The sequence below is a fragment of the Pyxicephalus adspersus genome, chromosome 1 (genome assembly GCF_032062135.1).
Source record: "Pyxicephalus adspersus chromosome 1, UCB_Pads_2.0, whole genome shotgun sequence".
Classification (NCBI taxonomy): Eukaryota; Metazoa; Chordata; class Amphibia; order Anura; family Pyxicephalidae; genus Pyxicephalus; species Pyxicephalus adspersus.
The window spans coordinates 91,378,775-91,394,712 of NC_092858.1; the positions used below are offsets into that span (position 1 = coordinate 91,378,775).

General features: G+C 35.4%; 1 protein-coding gene across 2 annotated transcripts in view; it reads right to left on the reverse strand.

Moving 5' to 3' along the window:
* Positions 1–15,938, reverse strand: part of CSMD2 (CUB and Sushi multiple domains 2) — a 576,326-nt gene that overhangs the window by 144,400 nt on the left and 415,988 nt on the right. For both annotated transcript variants that reach the window (XM_072418831.1, XM_072418823.1), the window contains one exon: positions 1,365–1,691. In XM_072418831.1, the coding sequence (XP_072274932.1) occupies positions 1,365–1,691 (327 nt within the window). The remainder of the gene's footprint in view (positions 1–1,364; positions 1,692–15,938) is intronic.

Below are 15,938 nucleotides of genomic sequence, written 5' to 3' on the forward strand. Positions count from 1 at the left end.
ATAACCATATCTATTTATTAACACAGCTTCATAAAACTATTGATATAAATGAGTTCAGATTTCAATACAGTACAATAGTCACAGTACACTACATGGGATGAGATTAGACTGGCTACGGAGATCATAAATAACGTATACTATTTACAATCCATCAGGCAGGTCATTTGGATTAACGTCAACTTGTGGCTGAAAATGGTTTTATGAATCACACTCTATAATGGAATGTCTAGCTAAATGCATCTTCTAATTAATGCTGATTTTTATTTGCTGTAGCTTACCTCTATCTTTATTTAATGCTGGGTTAACGCAATTTTATTTCATGCATAAGATGAATATTGCTATACATTTATGAATAAATAATTCCCAGCAGTGCCAAATATTAACTCAGCTTAGTCACCTTCATTGAGTCCAATTAAATGCACTTTCAGCAAATCGAACACGAATATTTCTTTCGAAAAAAATATACCAAGACTAAGCCTCCATGCTACATTGGGCTGCTGTGTCTGAGAATTCTTGGCAGAGTACAGCAAGGTCAGATATTCTGTGCCAGTTTCTCACAGAGGCATTGTCACAACAACATTATCACCGTAGGAAGTCACATAAATAGGAAACTCTATTTGATACTCACTCGGTCACAAGAACAGCTGCAGATACAGTAGTTATTTGAAACGTATTTTGTGATGCCACCATTTGCTCTGGGGCTGCATTGCAGACATCTACACAATAGCACATTTGGTCTCTTAATGTCACATTGGGCCTCATAATGTCACAGTGATCTGCATTAAATAGTGAATGACCGTTCTACTCAATAAATAGGACTTAGGCAGCCAGACCTAAATAACTGGCACTGTGAGCCTTATACAGTATGTTTATCAAGAGCTAGTGTGCAATAGTTTGCTATGTATAGTTCTATACAGTGTGCAATAGTTTACTATGTATAGTTCTATACAGTGTGCAATAGTTTACTATGTATAGTTCTATACAGTGTGCAATAGTTTACTATGTATAGTTCTATACAGTGTGCAATAGTTTACTATGTATAGTTCTATACAGTGTGCAATAGTTTACTATGTATAGTTCTATACAGAGTGCAATAGTTTACTATGTATAGTTCTACACAGTGTGCAAGAGTTTACTATGTATAGTTCTATACAGTGTGCAACTATGTATAATTCTTAGTTTTTAATATAAATAATAGGAATATTAATGCTTAATACCCTGGTGGAAAAATAACTTAGTTATACCATGCAATGCAATCACCAGAATTGGATTTTATCATTGTGCTATAGTCCTAGATTTAACATAGTCATATACAGGAAGGTGCAATTGGATACTCACTCATATTTTACAATTGGTATACTCACTGGTAAATGTTATATTGAATCCACGCTTCTCAGTGGAATGGTCAGTCTGAAATTCCAATCTTAATACATGGCCACTGCTTGTCAGCGATGGGGGAACCTGGTTCCCAGAGAATGTGCCAAGGACAGGTGACTCTGGAGATCCACCATCTTTTACTGCCAAGAAGTCAAACTGAGGCTCTACGTCAAAGTCATTGAAGGCCAGGTGGATGCGGCTCTCCGGTTTGGCTATGATGAGCCACACACAGTGAAGGTGATTGCTGTATTCTTCAGGATAGTTAGGAGAAAGCACATTTCCCGATGGTGTGGTGAAATTAAAGAAGCAGGAAACTGTAAAAGAATTAAGAGTTGCAAACAAATACCAGACCAGTGGTTAGCTGAACTTAATTTTTTAAGATGGTTACAACTCAGACTAATGTAAGCAGCAATATGGTTATACCAGTAAACTGTACTGTACGGTATAGGAGTAGTGGAAAAGCAAAGGATGTTCAGTGGAAAAGGTCCTAAATATTAATTGGCAGCAATATCTTGAAGAACATATGGGTTGTGCCCCAAGAGCATGGTTCAATGACCTGAATTAAAAAAGATCTCTAAAAGAAACCTCATTGGTGGACATCACTTATTTTCCACTTTTTTACTGCAAAGTGAATGTACTTCTAATGTATAATAATATATGCACACATACACCATGTGATATTCCATTATAACTGCATTGGTGCATGCTCCTATCTGATTTGTAAATCTATAGCATTATATCTGAAAATTGCACTTGAAACCTGTGGTGATATATATATATATATATATATATATATATATATATATATATTGGCAGTTATTGTTTTCAAATATCTTTTCTTGAGCATAATATATACAGGCCTAGATGGCTCTGAAGTATCTGAAATCAGCAGTGAACTCTTAAATGTATTAGGTCCTGTTTTATCAAATTAGCAAAGGTCACTGCTGCATAGAAATATCTTGCATATCAATTGGTACTCACATTACTGCCTCATTAGGTTTAACAAAGTTTGATTATATACACTAATAAAGACTTAGTGACCAGGGCTTTACTGATCTCAATCAGTCAATTTTAGGATGTTTTATATAAATAATTTCTGTGTAATAAAGCATATTTTAGGACTTTAGATTTAAAGGGTAAACCTCCCAAGTTTTGACAAATCAAAGTTCAAAATCAAGTACAATTTTCAAAATATATAGCAAAATGTTTACAGATATTATACTCCTCAAAGTTAATTTTTTTTTATATTAGCATTATTGTAATCGGAGAGCATGTGCCATGTTTTCTATTAGAAACCCCAATAAAGTGAATTAATATCACTAAAAAGGCAGTATACACTTATTGTTTAAAACACTTTGATTTATTGTTTATCTTTTTTAAGAATGTAGCTCTGGAATACAACTGTAATAACCTTTCAAAACTGGAACAGAAATAAGCCCAGTTATCAACTGGTAAATCTTATAAACCGGACAATGACCTGTGTCATTGGGAACTTAATGATCCGCTACAACAGACTACAAAACAATGTGGAGGGGCAGGATCATATTGATCATTTGTCTTGGGTGACAATTATCTAGTCGGTCTATATAACCTTAGAGTAAATGGGCCTGATTTATTAAAGCTCTTCAAGGCTGGAGAAGATACACTTTCACTGGTGAAGCTGGGTGAGCCAGCAAACCTGGAATGGATCTGGTCCAGAATTGAAAACAAATACCCAAATACTTAACAGGAAGCTAGGAGAATTTTCTCACTGGAAACTATCTTTCATACCTGTTTACAATGACACTAGAATGAACAAACACTGTTCAGTTTTATGGAGGGGGGGAGCAGAATGCACCCTGCTGTGTCATTATCCATAGGAAAATGATAATGATTGTCCCTGGTCAGTACTTAGTGATCCGCTACAACAGACTACAAAACAACGTGGAGGGGCAGGATCATATTGATCATTTTTCATGGGTGACAATTATCTAGTCGGTCTATGTAACCTTAGAGTAAATGGACCTGATTTATTAAAGCTCTCTAAGCTGGATGATCCAGCAAACCTGGAATGTATTTCTTTAAACTAATTTGCCATTTGTTAGCAAATGTTTTCAATTCTGGACCAGATCCATTCCAGGTTTGCTGGCTCACCCAGCTTCACCAGTGAAAGTGTATCTTCTCCAGCCTTGAAGAGCTTTAATAAATCAGGCCCATTTACTCTAAGGTTATATAGACCGACTAGATAATTGTCACCCATGAAAAATGATCAATATGATCCTGCCCCTCCACGTTGTTTTGTAGTCTGTTGTAGCGGATCACTAAGTACTGACCAGGGACAATCATTATCATTTTCCTATGGATAATGACACAGCAGGGTGCATTCTGCTCCCCCCCTCCATAAAACTGAACAGTGTTTGTTCATTCTAGTGTCATTGTAAACAGGTATGAAAGATAGTTTCCAGTGAGAAAATTCTCCTAGCTTCCTGTTAAGTATTTGGGATTGGAAGCACAGGGAAATCTTACCAATGAGACACATTGGGTCCAATTTATTAACACTCTCCAAGACTGGATAAAATTAGTAATCATTTGAGAACATGGGTGATCCAGCAATCCGGTAATTGATTTGGTCAAAGATTGAAAATATTTGCCAAATAATAGGGAATAATTTGAAGAAATCTATTGCAGATTTGAAAAGCAGAATTAGCAAACTAAATAACAAAAATTAGGCATTTTGGGTAACTCTTATGTAAGGCCCTCTAATTATCAATTGCTAATATTTTCTAAAAGAAATGCAATACAAATCAGGGCAATCATTTAAAATACTATCTAAAAACATCAGGCGACATTATATCTTTTAACCTTTAATGTTTTCTTTACTTTATTTTTTACAAAAAACAGGAACAAATCTTTCAGCACCTCTCTATATTATCTTATTTAAAAAGAACAATGCAGCTCATCCAAAACATGAAACTTGAAAAGAAGCAAATGTTTCATCACCTCTTGCTTGTCTATACATTTCCTTTATCATAAAGATCCAATATTTTATTTATTTTAATATTTCAAATTTTTATTAGAGCTTGTTTCTTTATTAGTTAATTTTCTGTTTACCTGACACTTTTGAAAAATTTGAGGAGTATAATTTCCTTTGCATTTATTTGAAATCAATACACATTATTTGCAGTTTATATATACAGATATATACATACAATGCAGTTGGTTTTATGCCATTTCAAATTCCAGTAAAGTATTCAACAGTAATCAATAAATGTATATACTGTAAAATCAAAGTCCAAGCCAGTTCTAAATGAAGTAACGTGTACAACATTTGAGTAAAGTTTAGTTTTATCATTGATTTTTGATTAATTAAAAATGATCTTTAAACAGGATGGAATAAAAATGGTATATTTACAGTTATAACAGTTTATATTCGTATGAGATAAACATGCAGTATAAAGAAAAGGATGACATGCAGGGTGGTGCAATGATATGCATAGCAATAGAGAAGCATGCAGAGGAAAATAGAGTACTGACCAGCATAGCAGTGTGTAGTGCTAACACCCAATATGTGATCATGGAACTGTAACTACAACCGCAGAGCCTCTGCAGCTCTTCAATCTTGGCTCAACCTCCAGGATTCACTGCCTAACCAGTGAATATCACCATCTTGATTCCTCTCTTTGCCATTATATTTTATTTACTTAGGCTTTAAAATAAAGATTCTGCCAGTTTTGGAACCATTATTAGCCTATTAGTTCTACCTGACAACAATGATCTCTAATTGGTGCTCAGCACAGAAAAATCAGCACAGTTCTGCCACACTCACCTTACTGCACCATTTTTACCATTTATTTGTTAAATAAACCCAGCTTTCCACAATGGGGGATGCTTTATTGCATTGTTTTGCCACATTTTCCTATCTCCATCTTAGCTTAATCATCCTCCACTTTTGTATTACTCATTTGAAGGTAAATGCTACCAGTAATGTAACATTTAGATGAACAATCATCATTCTGTTTATAATACAGCATAGACACAGAAAATATTAACCTCAAACATAAATAAAACATGTAGAGAAGACTGTGTATATAGGACATTCTAAAATAATTATGCACATACCTAAATACAAGTATATGTAGATTTATGTATGCATGTGTTTTAAAAGCTTGCTACGTGAATGGCAGTCATTTCTGAAAAATGACTAATGGGGTAAAAGCTGCAGATGTGGCACTTTGCATTGAAGGTCAATAAATCAACATAGAACCCTCTTACATAAGCAGCAAAGGAATGGGCAAACAGGGTTATGATGGAAATGTGAACTAATAATCTACATGCATGCCTAAAAAAAATCCCAGCTGCCTAATTTGAAAAATGTTCATACTAATATTCTATTCTAAAATTGTTCCTATCTCTCCCCATGATAAATACAAAAAGGGCTATGGTACAGATGACATTTGTGGCTGGGCGTTTGAGGTATGCTTTGTTCCTGCACATGCCATATCATCCCTAGTACTTGTTGGTCTTCTTATCAGGATGTTTGATATATAATTAGGAAATTAGAAATACTTTCTCGAGACGTACACCAGTACCTTATTCAGATGAGATTACAATCCTATTATTCTACACCAATTATACATGCATATCACTACATAGAAAAACACAGTGGGACAGCCTGTAATTACCCATTATGCTTGTCTAATGCTTGAAGACACTGAAATATTTGGTGAAAGCCACTAAAACAGACACATGCCACATAAAGTCCAGGTACAGATATTTATTGCAAGGAACTTGGTGCCCCATGGCAGCAATATTAAAGAGTAAAAAAAATTTCATTTTTTTTCATTTTGAATAGAGTAGGGAATGATTAACAGGTTTGGTTTTTCACATTTGTGATCCTTTACTTTACTTCCTGAATGTCCTCTTGGTGATCACTGGAACAGATGTCCCTACAAATCCTGTATTTTTTGACGTGCCCATCACTTTTAATTCCACTAACAGCAGTTAGAAGGATACATTGAATAGTGAATCTCACTGGCATTCTCCTGTTTGCAAAAAAATGCTTTATATACACTTTGACTCTTTGGTACTCTCTATGGCAGCAATTAAAAAATATGGGTTAGTTCAGGGTTTTTGTGCTTGTAGAAATTTTCCTTTATAGTGTCAGCAACTGAGCCATATCGGCTCACTTATCCTTACAACACCATAACAGCACAGCATAAATAATATATTGATTCATCTTATCAGAGAAAAACCTGTTCCCTCCTTACTACCCCTTTACAAACCTCCATAAACTGTTAGGAAAGCCACACAGTGCAATGCTAGTTCTGGGAAACACATTCAGCACCCCTCACTTCTCTTACTGACACATAAGTTACCTCTTACAGTTTTACTTACAACAATGATGATAGCTCACCAAATGACAGCCGCAAAATAGCAAGAGATACATGAATTGTGTCCTTGTCTCTTAATAAATTGTGCACACTGACAATACAGAAATTATAGAGGGGAGGAAAAAGTAACCTAATTCCATCTGCCAAAACTTCACTTAAACTGTCATTCACTGTGCACAGAATAACTGTTGACTATTGTATGGAGGGGTATAGAAGTAGCAAAAGTGAAAAATAGGTAGAGCAGTCCTACCCTTGACACAAAAGTAGAATCTTAACTGCAAATCAAGGAAATGATACTGCATACTTGACAAATACTTGCATGCATGACAGATGAAATCTGGGTCTTCTCTTGGAAATAATGAACAAATACAAGCCTATATGTAACAAACGAAAATAAATAACTCAAATCTATAGTTCTAACTCAAGCTATTCCAGGGTTTCAGTTTAGTTCATTTATGAAAGGATAGATGTCAAGCATTTTACAGAATGCAACTAATTACTAAGAACATACATTTTTAATCACTGTGCTATTACATGATCAATAAATCAAAGTGATAAAATGTCTAGGAGGGAAATGTCATCACAGTTAAAGCCTAACGTCCAAAACGATGTTTTCTGATTCACTCATTGCTTATATTTGCATTTCTGTAGCAGCATAGTTAAGTAAAAAAAACAAAAAAACAAATTGATGCACAAAATAACATGAGCCATACATGACATTTAACTAACAGATAGCTATTATGTATGTTTTGCAGATCTATAGAAATTGCTAAATTTGCCATGTGTGATTAATTAGCTATTTTTTTTTAACGTATTAAAAAATAACGTATACAAAACCTGTACTGTAAGTGGTGAAAGCCAAATTGAACCTCGGTGTTTGCCATTGAAGATACTGAATAAAGGTTTGTTTTTAGGTGGTTGCTTTGGGTGAGCTTACTTTGAACATTGTTGTGTCACATTTGAAGCTATGAGTGTTTTTTTGTGCACACCCTTAGAATAGCCCTTTTTATGAGACGTGTCAGATGACAGTTTGATGCAGTTTGACCAAATCTACTCTAACTGGTTCCATGTAAATCTGTTGGCTTTACAGTTCCCCCAGGATGAGCACGGACCTTCCTATTGCATTAGTATTTATCCCTACTGCGTCAAGTTACCATAATAGTATGAATACTCACAAAGATTTAGTAGCACCAGTAAATATTAAAAAATGTAACAGGCAATATATAGATGAGGATCAAGAGCAGATATAGGGGCCATATACACTATGAAATAATTATCAATAAACAGTAAACCCTAATTGACCCCTTTGCTCTGGAGTGGTTCCTAGGGGTTCCATGAGCAATGGGCAGTTTGTGACTCTCAGGTCAGTTCTGAGGTCAATAATCTTTTTGGCTGTAAGGGTGACATTTTTCCCACAGGCAGTCAATGTAATAGTTATTCTTCCTACTGACCATGAGTTCCCTGAAGACATGAAAGGTATTTCAAGTACCTGTTAAAAAGGTCTAGTAGATCTGGTCTGGTGAGCTTTTCTCCACTTCCAGCACTGTCTCTGGGGCATAATGTGGAAAGAGGACTGAGAAGCTGAGGTCTTAACCATGTGCCAAAAACCAAAAAAAAAAAAGAAAAATATCTTTGACTTAGCTGCCATAGATATTTTGGGTCCTAGCCTTGAAAAGCAAATCAACAATGGCAGCCTTTGTACCTTTCTGACAGACTTCCTTTAGAAATTCAAATTATGATGCCAACAAAGTTGGCAGGTACTATACAGAAATTTAAACATTACTTAATAAAAGCGTAATATTCTATTGCTCAACAAAACCATTACAAGCAGTGATAAACATTTTAAAGGGAAAGACTAAGTTCAGACTAGCAGTAAAAAAAAAAAAGTGGGGTTTACTGCTCCCAGATACCTACTAGCAACTGTTAGGCAACTGGGAGTGGTAGCAGGCAGTAACCCCTAATTTAAAAAAAAAACCCTTTAAAAAACCCTTTAAAAAGCAGATTGTGCTTTTAAAGCTTACAAAAGCACTAAAAAGTGTCTATTAAACTGGTGTTTGGGATGGAAACCTTCTTTGGACACTACACGTAGTGTGGAAACACTACCAGAAACAAACTCCTGTAAAAAAAGGAGAAAAAAAAGTCATTTCTCCCAATATTAACCTTTAATAGGGGGCAGCTAAATGTGGTTTACCCATACAGTACAGTCTACACTTAGACATTGAGTAAAAGGTATTTATGAATTGGGAATGACAAGGTAAGTGCATGCATTCATTATTCATTGAGGAGCTGACTAGAAGCATAAAGACACAGACCTGATATAAAAGCTATTAGTGGGATGCAATAACAGTACAATTAAGCTGATCTTCTTTTATTTTAACAAGAAGAAGAAAGCTGCCATTTTAGTGCATTCACACTGGTTGGCTTTTACACATGGCAGGTCTGTCCTGCACTCAAGCATTGCTTTAGCTTGGTGAATGGAAAAGGCAATGTACGCATCCACTCCACTGTGCTCATTATCCAAATCAATTCCAGCAGTGTAAAACAGAAACCTTATTAGACTTGCTGCAGAGAAAGAGAATTCAGAAAGGAATTTTCAATGTACAAGCTGAAAATAAATGGCTTAGTCTATCCGCTGGTGAAATTTCAGCAGTGTAAAAGATCAAGTGAGAAATAGCCCAGAAGTACTTTAAGCAGACACAAGGGGAAGTGATGGGAGATAATCATACATGGTAACCAGAGGTACTGTATTCATAGTAACTGATTGTTTTCCAGTACACAGATAAATATGTTTTTCCCAGCTGTACCTGTCTGATAACTTTATTTCTTGCATCTCTAAAGAATAGATTGAGATACAGATGACCAGTGCAGCAATACCCCATTAGTTGTTATTCATGTAACAGTGACTTTGTGCAAATAGTGCTCTCTCTGCAGTTCTTCTAAAATTGTAATCTCATCTGAATCTATGGATGCCACATGAATCCAGTAGTATGAATGTCTAGAACTGACTAAATATGTCTATTATATGGAGAAGGCATAGTATATATAGTACAGGTAATCCCTGGGTTGCATACGACATAGGGACTGTAGGTTTGTTCCTAAACTGAATTTGTATGTAAGTCGGAACAGGTAGAATATTTTAATAAATGCAGATAGGATAGATAGTTTGTCTTGCTCATTAAAGAGTTACAAGCCTGCCAAAGAGCTCAGTCTCAGCTGTGTTTAGCAAAAGATTTCTTCTGCAAGTCATGCAAACTGTCCCCTATCAAGCCTCCGTCCTGCGCAGGAGGGAGCAGGGAAGCCCAGTTCGTATCTAGGAGTCGTCCGTATGTCGGATGTCCTTAACCCGGGGACTATCTGTACAGTAAAGACATGAGCTCTATTTTACTAAAAGCATTAAAGAGAACACTCTTACTAATAGCTAAACTCTTAACATCAGCTTGGGTGAATACGATTGCTTACTTAGGTCAAGGTGTGGTCTGGCTGATATAGGAAGATGAATAGTTACTGCTTTGTTTAATAATGGGAGTTTATAACCTTGAAAAGGTCTAAATCTCCTCACTTGGTGGTCAATGAGATTCAAAAAAGCAGTATGTATTGATTATACTTTTTAATCAAAGAACAATGGGAAGAATTATCGAAGTTTGGCATGACATGTAAAAGGAAGCTTAGGTTTTGAATTGTCCACCTAAACTGTCCCAAATATGTGGATACTATTTCACCTACTTGATGTATAATTGTTTATTCATACAGCACATCAGCCTCTATAGAACTAGCTTTCCCATATAAATAAAAATATGTATATGTGTCAATCTAGGGCAGTGTTTCTCAATCAGTATACAGTGGATCCCTAGGAGTTCCTCCAGAGCTTGCTAGGGGTTCCTTGAACAATGAGCAGTTTGTGTCTTTAAGGTCAGTTACCACTGACACCAATGTCCCTTTTGGCTTTTTGTAGGGGTGACATTCCTCCCAATGGCTAACAATTTAGGAGGCATTCTTCCCACTGACCTTCCCAATGTACTGTGGGATATGGATATAGTAACTATACCAGGGGTTCCTGGAAAACCTGAAAGTTATTTCAAGGGTTCCTTCATGTTAATTAGGTTGAGAAAGTCTGAACTAGGGTGTAGAAGAGTACTGTCCAAGTGGAAGATTTGCAGAGTAGATCTTCATACCTTTTATGTGCTACAGTTAACTTTAAGGTTGATACTATTTAGAAAATTTTGATGCATTTGGACAACGCAGCTAAAATGGACTGATGATTCAAATCGTTCTTCAGCAGAAGTTTCTGATTACTAATATGTTGTAAAGATGAAGTCAAACCGCATTTAGAAAATGCTGAAAAATTGAAGGTTTTGCATGAAGATTTGCAAAATATAGTAACCACACAAACAAATTGGTTATCATCCCACATTAGTAGAAAAAATGTTTGTGATTGGGCTGGAAATGGTTATAGCATATCATCATTGCTTTTTGTGCTTCATAATTCCACACACCCACAACTGTCACTAACATCTGGTTACTAAAAAATAGCTTTTGCAAACAGAAAAGTACCATCAAAATGAATAGGAGGCGGCAATAAATATAAAATAATAAGTTGCTATACTTATAAAGCAAAATTTATAAGTAAAATAAAGCAAAATTTCTGTATTGAAATAAAATGGAAAATTGATTATTTTTATGACATTACACCACAGTGATACCATTGAAAGAAATGATATTCATAAAAGAAAGACAAGCTAGTTTTCCATTTAAATGCACAACTTTAAAATAGAAAAATGCCAGATGGTTGATCAGCAACCACGAGATCATTAGTAGCAGTGATGAGCAAATTGCGTTGCAAATTAGGCAAAGCGGCGAATTGCGCATTTTTTTTTTGTTTCGCCTGAATATGTACATGTAGATTTGTCTAATCTGTAGATTCATATGATACATAAATCATAACTGCCTGAGCTTCTGAACTGAATGATTTTCAGCAAAACCAAAAAAAAATCAGCATATAAATATTTAGGTATTTCAAAAATAGGAAAAGTGGTAGTTTTCTTGCTTTAGTCATCACATAGTAGTAGTACTGCAAACAATAGTAACAGTCAGTGTGAATGGAAAGGAACATCCTTTGCTCCATTTTTAATTTATTATCACAGTAGGGATCATTTTTCTATATTCAGAGATGGTCTCCAGGCTGCCAGGTGAAGGTAGATAGTTTTTCCAATAAAACTTAAAAGTGCAAAGGGCCTCTGACATAACAGAAGTGTAGCACAACACTTAATTTTCAAGTTTTTCTCAACTTTCGAACAATACACTTACCAGCACATCCTAAATATTAGATATAATTCCTCTGTGTGCCAAAATCAAATTATCTCAAAGCTGTACCTTTTCTGTAACCTTCCAACAATACAGTAAAGAGTGTGCATAGATTTTTTTAAACCTTAACTAGCTTGTGTGTAGTAGATTGACTGCAGAGAAAGATGTGGTAGAATAGGGACTGGTTGTGCTCTTGGTTATGATAATGGTTAGCTAAAGCTGCCTTTGGTACTAAATTAGCCCAATGTGGCTCATCAAATAAGGTTCTTAGCATATTTTAGTCATGGAGCGAGGCTCCATAATGTTTTAGACCCTGTTTAACACCTCACGACATTAAGCTATGTAGTAGCCGTCTTTATAGAAATAGCCAAATCGATTTAAGTTGTGTTGACCATCATCATAATTAACAAGGTCTGTGGAGTGCAATTTCTTTCCAACATACACAGAAATTACTACACCCAGACATCCTATCTGTACTTTCTTTTAGTACTAGTGGAAAATATAACATTTGGAATGTGACAGATGGGATCATATGGGACAGCAGCCAGGACTTTCCAAGATGCTTTTGCTTCAAAATATCCCTAGAAGCCTTCTGAAAGCATTGCATTATATACATGTATAACTGTGGAACTATACAGCACATTTGTCACCCCCTTTACATATTTTTTCCTGAAAAAAGGAAAATTTGGAAATTCCAACAAATTCTAAATAAGGCATCTTAAAAACGAGGAGTATTGTATTCTAATTTCAATTAAATTCAACAAAAGATCTAAGCTAAATTTTTAGCAAAACTTTATTTTTGATTTGGAAACTGTGTTTAAAGAAGGGTAAATCCTCTGATGACTTTTTATAGCTACCTATGACCCTTTTATCCCACATTGTCCTGGGACAGTGTGTAAAAAAAAAAAAGAATATGATGTAAAATTTCTCCATTGAGGAAAATGGCAGCAACAAAATGACTTTATGGTAGAGTAGAAAGATAACATTTTCTCATTTCTAAGGACTGATAACACATGAGTTGTGAGTTCTCTGATAACACTGATAACTTAAAGCTTCTAAAGCTACTTTAAAATCAGAGTGAAAAAGTGGGCAGTTGGCTACATCTACAAATTTGGCATTTATATTTTATGTGAAATGGACAGCCTTTGGAATGTAACCTCTTGATGTGGCACTACTGCTCCTAATTTTTTCTCTAATCTTTAGTATTGTTGCTTGTATCTTCCTGTATTAAAGACTGCAATGAAAGAAAGTGATAGCAAACTTCCCCAGGGGCTCACAGACAGCAATACCAACCTGGTAGAAGCTCTAACCCATCCCGAATATTAAAAACTGAAGGAATAATCGACAGACCAGGCCTTTGAAGTAAAACAATTTATAGATTTTTTTTTACAAACATAATAAAAAAAGTTACTAACTTTCTTGAGCTATAAACTCAAATACAAAAAAACAACCAGCAACTAAGCCATAACAATTGTCTACCATTTGCCAAGTTTACGTTTATACACACAAATCAGGTTGAGTGATAAATAGCTGAAGGTCACATACCTAAGCACACAGAGATATTACTAAAAAGGATTTGACAGACTTAAGAACCTGCTGTAGTCACACATCCCTGTGGTACAAACCCAGGAGGTTCAAACAGACTGCTTGAAGATGTAGCTGTAATAGTTTCCATGTTGGGAGCAACATAACCACCAGCTAGAACTCAGCTGGCTGCTTTTCATTGTAAGTTGTTTATTATTTATTGACAGGTTTATTTAGTACTGGCTCTACTGTATATATTACCTGAAACAAGCAAAAAGATCTTGATTTATCACCGTCACAACTAGAGAACTGGATTACGCTCAAACCCACAAATTTACAAATAACATTGGTCTCGATATACAAGACTGTTTTTAAACAAGGAGCTGATGGTATCTCTAGTTATAACCAACACAAAACTTTATGTTCAACTATTTATCCTTTATTTGCAAACGATGACCAGCAAACAATGTTTGGTACCTCATACCAATGAAAATGTTGTATCTGCATCTGTTGTATCTTAAACATAGGAGGGAAGTGCCTTCTGCATTATGAGTCTCTGTCAACAGGCTTTGGACCTAGATGGATCAGTTTGGCATCAGTTTTAGAGGATTTAAAGTTAATTTGGATATCACTGATAAGCTGCATTTGATCTGCAGTTGCCTTTTTCTGAACTCCATTTGATCTTCTTCAGGTGGGTTTTGTATGTGTATGGGATGCAAAATCTGCTTGAAAGCTCATTGACACAGCTTTATGGGTGCTAGTTATTTCTCTGGTTTAGATCAGTTTAGAAATACCAGTTTATGATCCACAGAAATGAGTACTCGGAAACTGAGAGTTGGAATTTGTAATACTACTGAAAAGAAATTTGTGTTTTACACCAACTTTACCCAAAGAAAACATAGATAAATAAAAATTTATTGTAAGTCGACTAAATGTGTCAAAATCAATAATATATTTGTGAAATTATTGTATTGGAGACTACTCTGTTAGCTTTCTTAAACAGCAAATGTAACTCTATAAGCATGATTCTGAAAAGGCAATATGGTAAAGAGTTGAAAGCATAAAAATTCCCCTGTAAAACTGTCCTGAATAAATTTTAATTTTTTACTAATAATTTCAATCCAAACTTTTACAATAAAAATAAATAATAATGTAGATGGAAAGTCAACTCATAACAGCCAATTATCAGTATTTTTTAGGACTTGAATTCATTTGGTTAACAGAGGGCCTATTGGTATCTATATTATCAAGTTATTATAGAAATATAGGTTATATTAGGTAAAAGTTTTTTTTTAGGTCTATATATCATTTTAAGTAGTTTTATTCTGTTGTAATGTGATTATACAACCTACCTTATAGTCCTGAGAGCAGGGGGTGCATTTACTGCCGGAGGACTGGCTGTCAATCTATGTAAGACACAGTGGGGAAGTACTTTCCCCATCAGTATATTGCTTCTGTCAGACAAATGCGGGGATATGAGAGGGAAAAGGGGCATAGTACAACACTGACTACATCATTACAATTGCTGAATAGTGGGGCATGGCAGCTAGCGGACTACAGAGGTAAAGGTGCATCATAAATAGGCAAGGCATTCTGTATAATCAATAGACAAGATCAGGCATCCAAATTGACCGTGCCAGGTTTGCTTACTTGGTTGGCATGGTCAGAATTACAGAAAATGTGGAAACTGGCAGAATCACAAGCAATTCTTTAGTGATTTGGGCTACGTTCTTGTTACTATCATTCTAGAAAATGAGGAAGAATACAAAATGAAGATCTGTAACCAGAACTTGGAGACAAATTTTCCAAACACAGGAGTCTAAGATGGGATTTCACCCTTGTTTGGGTGAGTGACTGACTTCCCTTTGTAAAGAAAAGCAGTCAGAAGACCTGGAAGGGCGATAACCATTTCGTACTATTAGGTACACTAGGATCCTCTATATAACTGAAGAAAACATCAAAGAGTACAAGACTCTAATATGGTGTGGATTTATACACTAGCTTTTGCCAATCTTTAGCTGAGTTGGGTAAAAGGCATTATTCTGGCCTCCCAAGACTCCCAAGCTTACACTATACAATATGACAAGGAAGGAGGCCATCCCTAAGCACTTTAGATAAGTGTTGCTGGTTCAGTAAATTGAAAAATGTCTGTTTGGTATTTTATAATCTACTGGCAGGAGACAAAAGGCAGAGATAGAACACTGCAGGATAGAACTGCAGGAAATCCTTTGAACTTCCCAGCGAGAACTGGGATTCATAGACAAACAAAGGAAAGTGTACATTGAAATGATCTATCAGCTTCTTCAACGACCACTATAGAAATAAAGGTCTAAAAATTACTGTGAATGATGATCATCCCTGAAATGA